The 19,538-nt window shown below is 38.6% G+C and overlaps 1 protein-coding gene across 2 annotated transcripts in view; it reads right to left on the bottom strand.

Annotated features, from left to right (window-relative positions):
• Positions 1-2,329: 2,329 nt before the first annotated feature.
• tfcp2 (transcription factor CP2) overlaps positions 2,330-19,538 on the bottom strand; it is a 101,923-nt gene continuing 84,714 nt past the window's right edge. For both annotated transcript variants that reach the window (XM_039746794.1, XM_039746795.1), the window contains 2 exons: positions 12,465-12,516; positions 2,330-2,834 (listed from right to left, as the gene is read on the bottom strand). In XM_039746794.1, the coding sequence (XP_039602728.1) occupies positions 2,797-2,834; positions 12,465-12,516 (90 nt within the window). In that variant the 3' untranslated portion in view covers positions 2,330-2,796. The remainder of the gene's footprint in view (positions 2,835-12,464; positions 12,517-19,538) is intronic.

The raw sequence follows: 19,538 nt of genomic DNA, 5'->3' as shown, positions 1-19,538 counted from the left end.
CAAAATCGTTACACTAACAGACAGGATGCAGTGAAGGCAGCAGATGTACCCCACTAGGCATTAATAGATAAAATCATGAAAAAGCAAAGACAGAAGTGCTAGCACAGGCAAACATTCTGGAACCCACCAAGTCCTGACCTCCCCAACTCGTGGCTCCACTTAAATTCCATATCAAAAATCTCCCAATGGCCTAATGTAAGAACACAAAAATTCTGACAAACATTTAAGACCACCCCATTTAGCCCATCAAGGTCATTTGGTTTGCCAAGAGCTAAGATGTCCAGATACTTTTTAAAGGATGTCACTGTAGTGTCAACTACATTCCTCCCTCTTTCGCTCGACAGTTTATTCACAAAAGTCTTAGTTAATAAACTTGCAACAAATTTGTGTCAAAAGTCAGTCTTATGAAAATGTTCCGTAAGTGCTACAAGACTCACTCAAAGTTGTGCAAGTCTGAAGCGTATGTGGACTCTACTAGTTTTCTGTGCCATTTGTTAACATCATGAATGTGGGACAAACAAGTGGTAGGGATGTTGACACTGTACAGTGAAAGTATCTCGGAGAATAGAGTGGAGAATAGAAGATGGTATCCGAGCCAGCAAGAAATTAGGTTTAAGAAATGCTACATTAAACTCAGTGTGATCAAGAAAGGGGATTACTGTTTAAGGGATCTACAAGTTCACCTAACTGTTCTCTACTATTAAATTTAGAAAGGGTGGTCACCCAGCTCAGTTTGTTTGGCACAATATTTTTTTTGTTAAGTTTTCCTCATTCACTATTCATGATTTACTTTCAATCTGCACAATTAAATGTCCCTTCTCAATGATGCTCATTTAACTGTGGTGGTACATTGCACTCTCTAATACATGCCATTTGGGAATCTGTGGCATAAAGACAGGATTGGGGGCAGGTATCCCAGAATTCCTTCTGAATAACTGATGAGTTTTGATGACAAAAAATCAGGCTGTTAATCAACAATTCTGTGCTTTCTATTGCTTGAGCACAAAGGCAAGCAAGTTCCTCCTACTACCAAGTACAATTTACGTGAGTTGGAACTTGGCAGAGAGAATATGGAGAGCAATAAATTATGAAAGTTTTGAGTGAGGACACCTGCAAGAAAGTAAAGCTTTTTAGACAACACGAAACCCCGTGGTAAATCTTTATTTGGCACCAATGTTTTTTTAACAGGAAAATCTGTATAGTATGCTGAAGTAGTATGCAGGCACACCTAGAAACATTATTGTACTGAACAAGCTAATGCCAGTCTCTGCTGCACTCAAAAGGTAAATAAAATTTTGCCTGCTGTTTTATACCAATTTAAAACTTTGGACTGATGGAAGAAATTAGAAAATTTACAATAAAAACTAGTAGCCTCAGAGGGTCATGAAACCTTGGCTTACAACACAGTTATCTGGAGCAGTTTGACTATAGTAAAAACAGGAGAGGAAAGAACTAACAACAGAAAGGAAGAGAATGAGAAACCTAACATAACCTAAAGAGTGATAAAAAATTCACAGTTTTAACAGCACAGGAGTTGAAGAGATTAAATGTTGAAGATCAGCATCCATCCTAACCTTTTTTTTTTTTGTTTTTTTTGGAGTGGTAGGGCAGCCCACACGCAAGTTTCAACTAGCTCTGAACGTTGGGTAAAAGCAACGAAAAATAAGTTCACATTATACAAATAATCTGAAAGGTAGAGGCCCAATTTACATGTGTCCCATTCATTGCAACACAATGTACAATAACATTCTTAAATCCACTTAATCTAATTCAGGTTTGCAGGGGGTGGAGCCCATCCCGGCTGCACTCCGTGCAAGGCAAGAAATGATCCTGGACTGGAAGCCAGTCCTCAATACTGTCCACAGCAGTTTTAAGGACTCATCAACACTTCCTTTGACAAGACATTATGGAATTTTAGAGTGGAAGAAATCAAACTGCTTTAAAATACGCATTCATGGATTCAATGAATCTGATGTAAATTTCAAAATATTAAGTAATTCTATAAAGATTAATTACATTAAAATACCATGGCTCTTCCACATACATAATTTCCCAAATATAGCAGCTGTTTATGGAAACATCTCTAAGAATTGTTTTGTGGAAGGCAGAAGGCTTCACTGTTATCTTTGTGATGGTGCAGGACACAGCTCATAACTTGTATTAAACCCGAAAAGATGCACACAGATAGTCTCATTAACCTTTCTGGCTCACTCTATTACACATAGTCTTCTCTTCATGTTTATGAATAATAAATAAATCTCACAAAATATTCCACAGACCCAACTTGCAAGATAATATTAGAAATTCAACAAAGAAAACCCGATTACTCTCAGCCTTCTGAGCAAATTCTGCCCATGTTTTATTCCCTGATATGTGCCGGCAAATTTTCAGCACTGAGAAAACTTAGGAGACACAGAAAATAATTAAAATGGCAACAGTAAAGAAACAATGCTGAGCTCTGTTCGGCAAACGTTCAAGCAACAAGTAAGGTTGTTTTTATTAAAAAAATGTATGAGACTGAAAACAAAATAAAAAAAAGACAAGGAGGTGCATGGTACTACTGCATATATGCAGTGGGTCCAAGTTGAGATGTAATTCTTTAGCTTCAGAGTTAGAACACAGAAACTGAAAGGGTGTTCCTCCTGCCTCAGTTCAGGAAAGTTCCCTGTGAAGTTTATATTTTGCAGTTCCACACTCCATCAGCCTTTGAAAACTTAGTGATGTGCAATTTCTTCATGTGGGATTTTATAGCTTTTTGTAGATGGAGTTTTGCAGGACAGCAAATTATCACCCGCTTCATTTTAAAATTATATGGTATCCATCATTGGTTTCAGCTGAAAAACAGGAAAAAAGAGAGAGAGATTTAAAACACTCTTAACTCTACTGCAAAGATATGTTTTGTACTTAATTGTTTTGCATTTTAATGTATAGCACCTAAATAAATTCACAACTATTTCAATTTTTTTTCTTTTGCCCAGATGCCCGACAATAAAATATATTTAATGAAAATATATCTACTAATACAAAGCAAAAACTGAAAATATAGGATGGGTTTGAAATATCTTAAAGACAGTTGTTGCATGCTATCTTTCAAATCACACAACAGGCTAATTGGTACCTGTGTGTGCTCAGTTGTAGTCCAAGATTAGCAGACCTTTATAAAAAAAGATTTCTAAGGTCTTATTGAACAGCTAAAACTGTTATTTGAGACTGGAACCTTTAAGTCACTATTTTAACACTGTGTGAATCAGATCTTCTGTCCATAATGGATGAGTAAACAATGTGACAGCTCAGATTTCTCACTAAAAATAGTAGTAATGTTAATAGCATTGTAGTAGCATTGCAACATGCACAGAGTACAGCACATATCTTACTTGCATGGCTGACTAACAAAACGTCACTTTCCAGCACTATAAGAAACAAAAAAAAGTTTGACATTTTAATAGAAAGCATAAATTAGCTTACCTCATTTACTCATGTATCACACCTCCTTCACTGACTCATTGATATCTATATACGCTTTTTTGCTCGCTCGCGCTCTCACTCTCTCTATGTGTGTGTGTGTGTATGTATGTGTGTGTACACAATCACCGGCCACTTTATTAGGTTGTTTACTCAAATATCTAATCAGCCAATCAAATGGCAGCAGCTCAATGCATTTAGACATTAAAACATTGTCAAAACCACCTGCTGAAGTTCAAACCAAACATCAGAATTTGGAAGAAAGGGGATTTAAGTGACTTTGAATGTGGAATGGCTGTTCGTGCCAGACAGGCTGGTCTGATTTTTCATAAATTGCTGATCAACTGGGATTTTTATGCACAACCATCTCTACAGTCTACACAGAATGGTCCAAAAAAGGGAAAATATCCAGTGAGTGGCAGTTCTCTGAGTAAAATGCCTTGTTGATGAAAGGGGTCAGAAGATCAGAAGAGAATGGCAAGACTAGTTCAAGCTCATAGCAAGGCAACAGTAACTCAAATAACCACTCATTACAACCGAGGTATGCACATGAGTATCTCTGAACACACAACACATCAAACCTTGAAGCAGAAGGGCTACAGTAGCAGGAGACCAAACCGGGTGCCACTCCTGTCAGCTAAGAACAGGCAGCAGAGGCTACAATTCACATGGGCTCACCAAAATCAAACAAAAGCAGATTGGAAAAACATTTCCCTGTCTGAAGAAACTTGATTTTATACATTCACACACAACCTTCAGAAAGTAGCCTTTCTGCAGTCTTAATGTCATATACTAAGGTGTGAGGTTTACTCTTAGAAAGCACATGGTAAGCAGCTGGTGACAGAAGAGAAGAACCAAGAGATATACCATGCATTCATAAAGCATTGAGACCTCTTCACTTTCTTCAAATTTTGTTATGGTGTGGCCTTTGATTAAAATCATTTACAGTTCATGTATTCCTTCATCAAGCAACACTTGATATTATCCCAGAATGACAAAGCAAAAACAGGATTTTAGAACTTTGTTAATTTATTAAGAATTAAAAAAATGAAATTTCACATTAACACAAGTATTCAGATTTTTTACCGAGTACTACGTTGAAGCAACGTTTAACAGTAATTACGCCCTGCAAATTTCTGGGGTTTAACATGACAAGCTTCACACATCCATTTCTACAGATCTTCTCCATGCTGTCAGGTTGGATGGAGACTTTCAATGGCCAGCTGTTTTCAAGTCTCTCTGGAGATGTCTGATTGGGTTCAAATTTGGTCTTTGTCCGAGACACTCAAGGACATTTAGTGTTGTCCCTAAGACACCACTGTGCTGCCTTTGTGCTTAGGGTAATCGTCTTGTTAGAAAGTGAACCTTTGGCCCAGTCTAAGGTCAAGGGTGCTAAGGAACAGGTTTTCACTAACGATTTATTGGAGTGATGCAGTGGTGATTGTCCTTCTGGAAGTTTCTAATATCTCTGCACAGGTTCTTTGCAGCTCAGCAAGAGTTACAATCAGTTTCCTGGTCTCCTCTCTTATAAGGGCCCTCTTTCACCACTGCTTATTTTGGCTGGGAGGTCAGTTCTTGAAAGAGCTGTAGTTGTTCCCTACTTACTGCATTTAAGAGTTAACAATTAATTACCTTATTTTGTATGATTTTGAATGAAGCACAGACAGGTGAAACTACTCATGGTCACACAGTGTCAAGTAGCAGGATTTTTATACAAAACCTCAGGGGTTGAAGTCCAAAGTCTTAACCTCTATGCCACAATGCCTTTCATTAGGTAGGCCACTGTGTTGTTGAGAACCTTAGATGCTGAAGACATTTGCTGCAGCATTCCTCATATCTGTGCCTCAACATAATCCTGTCTCTAAGCTATGCAAGGCAATCCATTAAACCTCATAACTTGTTTTTTGTTATTATATATATTGTCAAATATGAGATCTGAAATGCTCATTCAGTAGAACTTACTACATGCAGACTATAAGCAAGGTGTTGAAACATCAACAGTAATCAATAGAATGAAATGCACCTGAGCCATATTTCAAGTGTCATAGCAAAACATCTGAATACTTGTGTCAATGTGATATTTCAGTTTCTTTAAATACCATCATAAATTTGCAAAAATTTTTACAAATCCCTTTTTCGCTTCACTATTCTGTGGTATTGAGTCTTGCTTGACAAGGGAAAAAACAAATGCAATAGATTTTAGTATACAGGTAAAGCTAAAACATAATAAAACGGAAAGGGTCTGAATACTTTATGACATGCACTATATACACAAATGCACACGGGACTCAGGCTATAGGGATCTTGATTTACGACAACTCTGTAGATAAAGACTATCAGAAAAATTTAACTTTCAACTAGCAACTTCTGTTATTTATTTATTTCTTACTTACAAATAAACTAGCTCTGACACAGAGGAATGCACAGCAGTCAACACTAATGCTGAGCCTCATTACAGGACATTTAGGTATTTGTCTTAATTGTTTTTCCAATAACATTGTGCTTTCATGAACACATTTGTCACAGTATGTAACCGACAGCGTGGACAACCATGTTATGATCTCCATCACACACAAGCAGTTCAATTGGCAGCTGGCTGTTTAGCTGAGCGATAGAACCTACAGATTTTAATTCTCAACATCCTAAGTTCATGTCACAGTCATGCTGTCAAGGGGAATGTAGCTGCTAGGAAACAGAAACCTTCATGTGTTTCACAATCACCAGGTAGTGGTGGCAGTTTCAATATGATACTGTATCATTCAGTTATAATGTATCCAACTACATATGACGGTTTCCATCCATCCATCCATTCTCTTCCGCTTATCCGAGGTCGGGTCGCGGGGGCAGCAGCTTAAGCAGAGAGGCCCAGACTTCCGTTCCGCACCGATCCGCCTGTCGATCTCACGCTCTATTCTTCCCTCACTCGTGAACAAGACCCCGAGATACTTGAACTCCTCCACTTGGGGCAGGATCTCTCCCCCAACCCTGAGAGGGCACTCCACCCTTTTCCGGCTGAGGACCATGCTCTCGGATCTGGAGGTGCTGATTCTCATCCCAGCTGCTTCACACTCAGCTGCGAACCGATCCAGAGAGAGCTGAAGATCACGGCCTGATGAAGCAAACAGGACAACATCATCTGCAAAAAGCAGTGACCCAATCCTGAGTCCACCAAACCGGACCCCTTCAACACCCTGGCTGCGCCTAGAAATTCTGTCCATAAAAGTTATGAACAGAATCGGTGACAAAGGGCAGCCCTGGCGGAGTCCAACTCTCACTGGAAACGGGCTCGACTTACTGCCGGCAATGCGGACCAAGCTCTGACACGGTTGTACAGAGACCGAACAGCTCTTATCGGGGGTCCGGTACCCCATACTCCCGGAGCACCCCCCACAGGACTCCCCGAGGGACACGGTCGAATGCCTTTTCCAAGTCCACAAAACACATGTAGACCGGTCGGGCAAACTCCCATGCACCCTCCAGAACTCTGCTAAGGGTGAAGAGCTGGTCCACTGTTCCTCCCAGGACTAAAACCACACTGTTCCTCCTGAATCCGAGGTTCATCGCACCTCCTCCAGAACCCCGAATAGACTTTTCCAGGGAGGCTGAGGAGTGTGATCCCTCTATAGTTGGAACACACCCTCCGGTCCCCTTTTAAAGAGGGGACCACCACCCCGGTCTGCCAATCCAGAGGCACTGTCCCGATGTCCATGCGATGTTGCAGAGACGTGTCAACCAAGACAGTCCTACAACATCCAGAGCCTTAAGGAACTCCGGTATCTCATCCACCCGGGGCCCTGCCACCAAGGAGTTTTTTGACCACCTCGGTGACTTCAGTCCCAGAGATGGGAGAGCCCACCTCAGAGTCCCCAGGCTCTGCTTCCTCATTGGAAGGCCTCCTCCCACCCACCCGTCGAGTGAGGTCAGCAGCGCACCATCCCCACTATATACGGTGTTGACACTGCACTGCTTCCCCTCCTGAGACGCGGACGGTGGACCAGAATCTCCTCGAAGCCGTCCGAAAGTCGTTCTCCATGGCCTCCAAACTCCTCCCATGCCCGAGTTTTTGCCTCAGCAACAACCGAAGCCGCGTTCCGCTTGGCCTGCCGGTACCTATCAGCTGCCTCCAGAGACCCACAGGACAAAAAAGTCCTATAGGACTCCTTCTTCAGCTTGACAGCATCCCTCACGCGGTGTCCACCAACGGGTTCGGGGATTGCCGCCACGACAGGCACCGACCACCTTGCGGCCACAGCTCCGGTCAGCCGCCTCAACAATAGAGGCACGGAACATGGCCCATTCGGACTCAATGTCCCCCACCTCCCTCGGGGCGTGGTTGAAGTTCTGCGGAGGTGGGAGTTGAAGCTACTTCTGACAGGAGACTCTGCCAGCCGTTCCCAGCAGACCCTCACAACACGTTTGGGCCTACCAGGTCTGACCGGCATCTTCCCCCACCATCGAAGCCAACTCACCACCAGGTGGTGATCAGTTGACAGCTCCGCCCCTCTCTTCACCCGAGTGTCCAAGACATATGCCCGCAAGTCCGACGACACGAATATGACGGTTTAATCTTGGCAAAAATACAAGAAAACTAAAATAAGGTAGTAATGCTTGACAGTTCACAGGAGCTGCACTGTGTAGAATTTGAGGCAAAGAAGACACACTTCTACTAGACCCCTGGTTGTGTGGGACGCTCAGGACAGTCTGTGCAGGCTTTTTTTTTTTGTAACAGCACTATCAGTGACAATATTGCCAAGAATGAAGGAGACAACTGTGTGGAGCTACAGAATACATAATAACTTGAACTGACCAGGCCATTATGCAGCTTCTCCCTGCTTCCCATGCCTTACTGCCCACCAAAGTACAAAACCGCCTCCAACCTCAGCCTGATTTTATTTATTTCACAGTGGCTGACCAGGCAGTCCTTTTAAAGACACCCTGGTCTAAAATCCATGCATACAGTCTTGCAATCATGTTCAAATGCCAGCATATGCATCAAGTGAATTTTGTAGGTGTTACTAATGACTTACAACTGAGATTGCTTGTAGGTGGTTATGACCTGTCATTTACTATATTTGTTTTACATTGTATTTTAAGGATATTTTATTGCATTTGGATTGCAGTGTTAAAAAAAAAAAAAGGAGTAACTAATCTTTTGCATTTGGTTTAAAATGCAAAAAAAAAACAAAACATGCTAGCAATGTATCTGCATTAAAACGTTACATAATGTGTTTATAAAGTTTTACATTTGGTTTGTAACATTACGAAATATACGTTAATACTGTTCTGTTTACAACAGTGTTACTAAATGGATAATAAGTTGTGAGAGTGAAGTTAATGGGGGCCCAGTAATTCTGTATCAGGACCCAACATATACAGGTGCCGGTCATAAAATTAGAATATCATGACAAAGTTGATTTATTTCAGTAATTCCATTCAAAAAGTGAAACTTGTATATTAGATTCATTCATTACACACAGACTGATGTATTTCAAATGTTTCTTTTAATTTTGATGATTATAACTGACAACTAATGAAAGTCCCAAATTCAGTATCTGGGAAAATTAGAATATCAATTAAGACCGATGCAAAAAAAGGATTTTTAGAAATGTTGGCCAACGGAAAAGTATGAACATGAAAAGTATGAGCATGTACAGCACTCAATATTTAGTTGGTGCTCCTTTGGCCTGGATTACTGCAGCAATGCGGCGTGGCATGGAGTCGATCAGTCTGTGGCACTGCTCAGATGTTATGAGAGCCCATGTTGCTCTGATAGTGGCCTTCAGCTCTTCTGAATTGTTGGGTCTGGCGTATTGCATCTTCCTCTTCACAATACCCCATAGATTTTCTATGGGGTTAAGGTCAGGCGAGTTTGCTGGCCAATCAAGAACAGGGATACCATGGTCCTTAAACCAGGTACTGGTAGCTTTGGCACTGTGTGCAGGTGCCAGGTCCTGTTGGAAAATGAAATCTGCATCTCCATAAAGTTCGTCAGCAGCAGGAAGCATGAAGTGCTCTAAAACTTCCTGGTAGACGGCTGCGTTGACCTTGGACCTCAGAAAACACAATGGACCAACACCAGCAGATGACATGGCACCCCAAACCATCACTGACTGTGGAAACTTTACACTGGACCTCAAGCAACGTGGATTCTGTGCCTCTCCTCTCTTCCTCCAGACTCTGGGACCTTGATTTCCAAAGGAAATGCAAAATTTACTTTCATCAGAGAACATAACTCAGCAGCAGTCCAGTCCTTTTTGTCTTTAGCCCAGGCGAAGCTTCTGACGCTGTCTCTTGTTCAAGAGTGGCTTGACACAAGGAATGCGACAGCTGAAACCCATGTCTTGCATACGTCTGTGCGTGGTGGTTCTTGAAGCACTGACTCCAGCTGCAGTCCACTCTTTGTGAATCTCCCCCACAGTTTTGTTTCACAATCCTCTCCAGGGTGCGGTTATCCCTATTGCTTGTGCACTTTTTCTACCACATCTTGTCCTTCCCTTCGCCTCTCTATTAATGTGCTTGGACACAGAGCTCTGTGAACAGCCAGCCTCTTTAGCAATGACCTTTTGTGTCTTGCCCTCCTTGTGCAAGGTGTCAATGGTCGTCTTTTGGACAACTGTCAAGTCAGCAGTCTTCCCCATGATTGTGTAGCCTACAGAACTTGACTGAGAGACCATTTAAAGGCTTTTGCAGGTGTTTTGAGTTAATTAGCTGATTAGAGTGTGGCACCAGGTGTCTTCAATATTGAACCTTTTCACAATATTCTAATTTTCCGAGATACTGAATTTGGGACTTTCATTAGTTGTCAGTTATAATCATCAAAATTAAAAGAAATAAACATTTGAAATACATCAGTCTGTGTGTAATGAATGAATCTAATATACAAGTTTCACTTTTTGACTGGAATTACTGAAATAAATCAACTTTGTCATGATATTCCAATTTTATGACCGGCACCTGTATAATAACGCCCCCTGCTCAACCCCTGCGTATCTAATATATTACATTTGTATAAAAATATTCCAATATTTTGGCATAAATTGCATTTTATTAGATTCTGACATTTTGGCTGTAAAGTCTCTTAATCCACCTTGTTATGTCATCTATCATTGGAATTTTATGTTTTTTAATGTACTGATGAATATATAAAAATAACTTATTAAACAAGGCCACTGTCACTCTTATAATTTGCCTTGGTGGTATTTTTTAAAGCAAAACCAGAGAATGCACAACTGATGCATATGGTGAAAGTTATGCATGTAGGTGCACAAGTATGGAATATTACATTTAAAATAATACAATGGGTTCCATTTTACTAGGCCTCAATTGGCGCACAAAAGCCAACAAAGGTTGTTTTTCTTTCTTTTTTTGGATAAATTGTGAAGTATGCACTCCAGGGATCAAATGAATTAAGGTTTTAGGATAAAACTTTCAAAGGCCTCAATGGAGCTGAGCTTGGAACATGGCATACATAAGCACTGGCATGCTCATTTGTGGTGCTCACAGCAGGCAAAGAACGTTGCTCAGCAACAATACTTTGATAGCATTTTCATTAAATTAGAGCAAGGTGTGCGACAATAGACGCAACGAACTAGGAGGAGTTTGTTTTTCGTACAAATACCCTGACAAAAGGATGCTAGCAGTGCATGGGACTGACTGACACAAATCTTACACAACAGAAAGTTTTTATTTTTTTTTTTTTTTTTACACAGTTGTATACATACTTAGGCTAACAATTAATTTCAAACCTGGTAAAGCTAAGGGGAAGTTGGGAAGGGACAGAAAATGACTACAATAAATTGGGCAGGTTCTTTGTGCAAAGTGCCACAATGAAAGTCAAATTATTTACTATGCGGTTTTGGATTTGAAAAAGCGAGAGGAAAAAAAAAACCAAACATAACCATTGCAGTGCAGCAACATATACTGTTGCTGTGAATATTTGAAACATCCACTGTCAATGTTCAACCTCCATACACAACTGAGCTCTGAATTAGAATATAACATGGCTTAGACCCAATGTGTAGTTGTGCTTTTCTTTGTTACAATGTAATCAAATTTCCTCTGAGGTTTTGTAAAGTTGCTCTTTGACAGTCATTTTGTCAGAGGCTGTGTGTATAATGTTAAAGTTAATAGCCAGACAATATCTAAATATTATGCATTTTCTGTTTCCAGTTATTCAGATAATAATTTCAGGATGGTAGTATTGGTCATGCAAATCAACAGCAAAACATATATTGTCTGTTGGCACAATCTTTCATGTCTTAGCTCACTCCTCATTGTCCTATTGAACCTTCTTAAACTATTATCACATAACAGTCTGTAACTCGCTTACTCCAGTTCAGAGTTAGGTGGGGCCAGTGAATATCCCAGAAGCATCAGACAGAAAACAGGAAACATCACTGGATTGGGTCCCAGTCCACTGCTGGGATCACACCCACAGTTAAACTCAGAAATCACAAATTGGCAATGAACCTAAAGCATGTATCTTTGGGGAAGTGGGAGGAAAACCCACACTGTCATGGATAAAATGCATGCTTTCCTTTATTTTTACAACCTAATATTTTCAACTTTTCGCTATTCTGCATTAAATTCAAATCAGAAGTGTCACTACTCTCACAGAATGGTGATGTGGATAAGGAACCGAAATGGAAAAAAAAAAGGGTGCAAATTCAGGTACAAACACAAACTTCATGAGTGACCCACATGGTTTAGAGAAATACATAAGCAAACAAATGTACCTAAAGGTTTTTAGCTTATTCTTAACAAAAGCAGTGACACATGTTACTCTGTTTTCGGCATGTAATTTCTTAGTGCTCTTTAACAAACTTTAAGTACATCATGAATTACATTTTTTTCTGTAAAACTGCTTATTGACGATAATGTTATATCTGAAAATGTTGTACAAAAATGAATTAACAAACAGATCACATTGTTTTTATACATGGCTGTAACTGAGGACAAAACAATTCAATTTCTTAAATAAAAGAAGTTCTAGTGACTCTTACCTTTCATAGTGTCCAGAACAAAACAAGACTCATCTTGGAAATTCTGGATCATCTGTGAGAATGAATGTGATTTTAAATAAGATAATATTACAAAATACTAGTGAGACTATAGTTAACAATTACTATATGTTAACAATTTCAAATAAGTTTCACTATGATAAATACAACCAAACACTTGATCAAAGTTATTTAATTCCCTCAAGTCTAACTTTTGACTGGTCACTTTAAGCTCAAAATCATTATGGTCATTTGCGACATCCCTGCCTTACAAACCGCTATTTAGCGTTTGAACATTGCTTATAGGGCTGGATGATATGGAGTTAAATTGATATTTTATTTATTTTGATCCAAAATGCCATATTCAATATATTTCAGTATGTTCTCAAAACATATTAAAGCCAGAAAATCATTACCATATAGACATGTAAATACAAATTTTCTATACATAATCCTAAACATGGCATATTTTATATTTGAATTTCCATTGCATGTATTGCATTCAACACTTTGAATGCCTTGCTGGCATCTGTGTCTGTTAGACAGTAAACACTGACGTTTTTATATAAGGAAAGACAAAGCTTGCAATTGCCAGATCATAATATACATATATTGTTTCATGATTTACATCATTTGAAATGGCTCCAAATTATGTTTTGATGTATATGTGCTTCTTGTTGTCTGTAACAGTCTGTTTGATTCATGCAGGTATTTATTTTACAATATTCATCAGCATAGTAAGTACTAAATTTGCCACTTTGGCAACTTGTATTTCGCATCCTGTGATCGTAACAGCTTCCTGAGTAGATCCTTCAGTATATACAAGATCTTTACAGGGCCAGTGTCAGGGAGGAATCTGTAAGGGGGCACTTGAAATAATAAAGAGAATAGTGATATTTTAGTGGACATGTAGCTGTTTCAACTACCCAGCAAAACTTTACTTTCACTTTCAATCCCAATGAACAATGAAGTAACATCTATCTTTCTAATGCCAGATTAATAAATTATAGATTTGTATTTCCTTAATTAATATTTTACTATCCTATAACTAACCTCTTCTCACCATGTAATATGTATATTTAATTTTCTCAGATTTAAAGTTTACCAGGACAATTTTATACATTTTACTGGAAAATGAATGTGCTGTATTTTGAATAGAACTTATTTTAAGAACCACCCTCAGTTCATCTGCTAAACAAAAACAACTAAAAATAAAAACAGAATGGCCAGTAAAGCTGTTTACCACATAACTGATACATGAATGATGAAAACTATGATGAGTGCTGTTTTCATTCCAGCTTGTAGTGTTCGTATAGAGTGGGGACAGAGTGAAACGGACAGATGATGATATCTCACTTTTGGTGTCAATTACTGGTTAGTGTACTTACATGTGCACTGACGAAGTATTAGTATTTTAGGGCTTAAGTAGGTGAAAGTGTTTTGCAATATTGTAAGTCACAGCAGCTGTTATCTCCTTCCAACTGCTTCTTGCCTGTGTGCAACACAATAGCTCCCATTGCTATTTGGAAGCCTTTCAACCCAACACCGTCGGTAATGTTACCGATTGAGCTAGTCAGTGAAGGCAACAATTGAGCATCTGAGCAAGGGGATGGTTAAAAGTGAAACAGTGCTTTTATTTTAAAAAGTCAACAAAACAGGTGTTCAAACAAATAGTGCAGTACTTTAAAGTTCTTCATTAAATAAATAATCCATTAAAAGAACGTGGAGGTTAAAACAGAAAAAAAACAATCCTTTAAAACGAGGTTAAAATGTTCCTCTGGAAGCAGTTCTTAAAACCAACAACAACAAGCTCGATGCCTTCTTTTGTGCTAGCATCTCACCTGCTTCACCCGGTTGGGCTTTGCAGCAGGCGAGACGCTCTCTGCAGCTGCCCTCTACATCTCACTCTCGAGACTGGAGACCTCCCGAACCCTGGCTTCAGGCGGCACTCATCCAAGCCTCAGAGACTTGGATTCCCACAACGGCCAGGTCGCCCACGTTGAGGATTCCAGCACCAAGTCTCCCGACTTCCGCTGCCTTTCCGTGGCTTCTCTGCGGCCAGTCACCTTCCTTTGGTCACTCCCGCTACCTGATCGCTCAGCGGGAGCGACATCTAACTCCAACGCCTGGGTGTAGGCCCAACACCCCAGGCCCTCGCAGCTGCCCGTGAGCGCTCGCTCGCTCTATCTCTCTCACACACACCGACCTGCTTCCTCATTCGCTCCCGGTAACCTCTGTCCTCTTTCATTTCCTCTCTGATCTCGATCTTTTTTCATCCTCCCCAAAATCGACTCGCGCTTCTTTTTTAATAACGCGAGGTGCCACCGCAGCTGCAGCATTAGCCAGGGGAGCAATCACGGATGTGGGCAGTTCCTCACCTATGCACTCGGTGAGAAACTCCCACATCGCCAACTGACCCGCGGCTTGCTACAACAACACCCCCCTCACGAAGCCGCCTCGCATGCGGTGATTATTTATTTAAAATGGCCTTTGCTCAACGAGCTGTGGACCCATAACACCACATGAATATACATGGATCTCCTCTTCATATGCAGTAATGTGTATTATCTTTAGATGTGCACAACTTGAAATGTCACCCCAGGCAAAACCAAACAATTTGCAAACATAAGAGTTAACCCTACCTGTTCTAAACTCTTTCTCGTCTGATCATTGGACAATATTGTTTCTCATGCTCATCTCTGTCAGGTAACACAGCCGGAGTTGGTGCAGACGCCCTTACAAAGATCACTGCAGATTTTATGTGATGTTCAGAAGAAGTGATTGAATATCAAACAGAAGTGCAGATCACTTTGATATTGTTTTTGCCATATTGAATTAAAAACCACTAAATAGAAACACTTTAGTTCCTTAACATGAATGGGATTACAAGCATGAAGGGCTATTTTAAGGTTTGATAAATTTTCTGGTGTAGATGAAGACGTGTTTTAATTATCATATTAACCCTGCTACACTTTATATCAATTCAATCTGATTCAGTAAATTTTTGTATAGTACTCATCACTGGACTCTGTAATAAGTTCACAGTTAAAAACAAAGATTTCTTTAAACAGACAGAAAACAAAGTAGTTCAAAACTGATTAACCTGAATGGAGTCCAGCAATATCTGTCATTTAATTAAATGTTGAACTATTGCCAGTTGACAATGGTCAGAGGGATGAGCTGACATTTTTTGAAAAATCCTAAAATTAAGGGCAGAATACATGTTTCTTTCAAGGATGGTAGGTCATTCAAGTACTGATGCAGTAAACCACTTGAAAACTAAGACACTTCCACTACAGCGGACCTTACAGTGGATTCTGGTGTTACCTTTTGTCTGGAAATCATTATCTGACTACAGAAAGCAGCTCCAGAACTATCAAGAAACATCAAAATACATTTTTACAAATGTATTTTTAACAGTGGACCCATGAGCTATTTTTAGCCAAGGCTTCAGTGGGCAGATTCTCAAATGATGTTCAATGATTCTTTGTGAAAAATTGTATACCTTGCTTTACAGTCCCGAACCTACATTATCCTACACTGCATCACGGAATAAAATTTGTTGTCGCCACACATCTTTAAAAATGGCCTTGAAACTATCTCTGAACTAGTAAACAGGAAAAAATGTTGTCTAGAGGTGTTCAAAAATTTCTGTTGACTGCAGAGTGATATGTTTAGAGAACAGGCAACGTCTGTCTGATTAAAATAACCAAAGTTAGTCTAATCGGCATCAGACAGGTCATATTTACATTGGGTTCTGATGTTTAAGCAAAACATTCAAAAAGATTATCACATTATACCATTCATTGGGTTCAGTTTGAGGGTGGGATGGGAAAAACAAATTCAGCTTTCACAACTGAAGACTATATGTTTGCTGAACTTACTCCCCAAAAACAATTATAGCAGCAAACAAACTTTGTGCACTTTTCTCTCTCACTGTCCTTTATGTACAACTATGGTTCATTAAAAAGTCTAATGAAACTGTAGAAAAATGTGATAAGTCAAATATGTTTTTAAAAGTATTCTATACATGCTATTAATTGAAATTGTTGCTCTGTTGTAAAACTACATATACAAGTTATTCTATTCATGAAATGTTTCAATGATTTTTTTTTTTTTTTAACACGTGAACTGCCACAATATTATGGAGGAATAAATTTCAGACTGAAGATTTATTATACAGAGAAAGGGGGGTTTGAGATGTGAGCATGTTGTTATATTTTTGTCCCATGCTTAAATATTATTAGGTAATTTATTTGGTAGCTCATTAACTGCAAGACTCTGCAATACAGATGTGGAATTAGTACATAGGCTAAACATTAAAATATGTTTCACTTAATGCCAAACAGACTGTTTAGAATTCAGAAGTAGTATAACTCTGATCAATTGTACAATTTAAGATGGAATGTTAAAGGCCACAATCTTAACCTCAAGAGAAACAAGTGCATTCATATCTCAAATACTTAAAAAGGGTAGACAAATTATTCATTGTAGCTATGATAAAAAAAAAAACAGAAATATGGGAATTTTTATCCATGAAATAGTTTCATTTATAGTATCTGGTGTATCAGATCCTGAAAGACGATATAACTTGGTTGTGGGAAATTTATTCAAATCTAAATTAATTCTGGTTAACATATACACCAAATATTATACAAAATGTATTTGCATTTCCCCCCAACAATACTAATAAAATTATAAAGGCTAGAGATTTTAACTGTGTATTAAACCCAGACTTAAATAGGTCCTTGGCAACTGCAACTATTAAATCTAAAAATGCAAAGACAAACAGACAGTTTATTATGGATCACAATCCGTTGGACCCATTGTGATTTTTGTATCCAAAAATCAAGAGAAAAATACCTTCCACTCAAGTTCCATAAACATACTGCAGGGTGGAAAAACTGCAGGCCCAGATGGCGATCCAAGGGAATTTTACAAAAGCGTTTTCAACTAAGTTTAACCTCATTATAATTAACAGTGTTTATAAATGCTAGAGAAAATAAAATTCTACCTAAAATTTCTCTAAGAAAAATAAATACTTGCTACAATGTGCATCATAACGAATGGGGTTATGTATTTTAGTATATTTACTGCACAAATGTGGGCTTGGCTTAAATATATCTACAGGTATTAAATGACCTTATGCTAGAGCAGAAACCTCAGTCTGTATTAATAATATGAACTCTTTCAATTAGAACACAGGACTTAAAGATGTTCTTTATTACCAAAACTTTGCATGATTGCCAATGAACTATTAGCTGTTCATCTCCAGAAGACGACATGGTACTTTGTATCTCAAACAATTACCAGTATTATTTGTTTATAACTTGCAAGGATAATTTAATAAGATCTCTGAATTCAAAATTCATTCTAGTTAAATGCTAGCTTTTTCAACTGAATTCTTTGGCATATCAGACCAGGCTAGAAAACAGTTTGTTGATAATATCAGCACAGTTTAAATTTGAGGATAATAAATCACAAGCAAATAAAAAACTCTTAATACAAATATTGGAAGTGTGATGGGGGAAAAAAAAATCATACAAGATGTTAATAGCTGTGTGTCAAAATAAATATCCTTACAAAATATCTATACCTGTTCCAGAGCTAGTTCATATAGCTATCAGAAAGCCTCTCTTTAAAGAGGAAATCAAAACTGCATCAAAAGATACTTTGCAGAGATCCAAAGCACAATGCATCATGTCAGGATCTTACTTTCAGTTTCAATAATGAGCTGCAAAAAATTAAACAATCATTATTTGTAAATTGGCAAAAATCCTCAAATCTATACTATTATGGTTTTCAATTTAAAATATATCCTGTCGTAAATCTCTTTTGTATGTATGCTCTGCGCTCTACACAGCACTAATCAGCTCTAATCCATTCGTTCACCAAATACATAAAACCGATGTAGGACACGTTTTAAAGCAGATAAGCTCTTATCACTTATCTTTTTGGCCTTGTCAGACCTACACAGTATTTAACCTATGGGAAATGCATAGGATTGAGATACGTGGGAATCATTACATGCATTGACAACACAGTTCCATTTTTCGACCAATTGCACTCTAATCAATTTAATCTTCCAATCTTTTACACAATATACAAATTAGACTTATAAATTCAATCCACTCAATATTCTGTAACTCTTTCCCCTGTTTAAAACCAGATAGTCTGAATGAAGAATCAAACTGCATCTCCACAATAAATATACAAATATTTCAAAGAAATTATGGCACGGTTGTTTTTGTCCGCACCTGGGTGCAAATGGCATCTTCACATGTACCTAAATGAACCAGACTTTTGTGGAAATCGCACCACAGTTAAAAAAAACTGGTCAAAATGAAAATGCTGAAATTTACAGCAGGTGGTGTGTGAATTAAAGCCCCTTCTCCTGTACAGACACTATAAGTGGTACATGGGTACAGAAGTTTATTCTTTGTAATCCACAAGGATCTTTCCATCCACCCCTACCCCCAGGGCACAGCACACTGTGGATGTTGTGAAATGATGATGCAAACTTTTAAGACACTGCATGGCCATACTTGATACTTGTGCTGCTCTCTTAATATTAGGTGGGGCCTAAATGTGATTTCTCTATTAGTTTTTAATTTAATTTCTTTGGATTGATTCTGTAGCATAGTGTTGTATCTGCTATGTTATTTTTATTGGTATGATTGAGCTTTGTCCTGTTGTTTTGGTTTTCAAATAAAAAAACACTTAGGGTTAGTGGTATAATGTACTGAAAATGTACACTACATTTTAATCTTATACTTTTCCATATTTTGTCTTTAGTGAATGATTCATTCTTGCCAAAATGTTTATGCTCTTCTATTAATTTGAACTATTTACTTCTGAAAAACTGTAAACATTAACATAGTGATGTACTTTTAGTCCCTGTTGTTGTCCTGTCACATACAGAATTATTTATTCCTACTTACACTTTTAAATATTGTATTGCTTTATTTTCCACAACAGAAATCATCAAGGACAGAAAAGGCAAAAAATAAAATCCTAGTAAGCACTTCAAAGCTTCTTGACATTAGCCATATCACACCATGTTCAAGTAACAGAAAG

This window comes from Polypterus senegalus, chromosome 3, assembly GCF_016835505.1.
Source record: "Polypterus senegalus isolate Bchr_013 chromosome 3, ASM1683550v1, whole genome shotgun sequence".
Taxonomy (NCBI): domain Eukaryota; kingdom Metazoa; phylum Chordata; class Cladistia; order Polypteriformes; family Polypteridae; genus Polypterus; species Polypterus senegalus.
The sequence above is the reverse complement of the archived record's forward strand: the minus strand, read 5'-3'. Positions and strand labels throughout refer to the sequence as shown.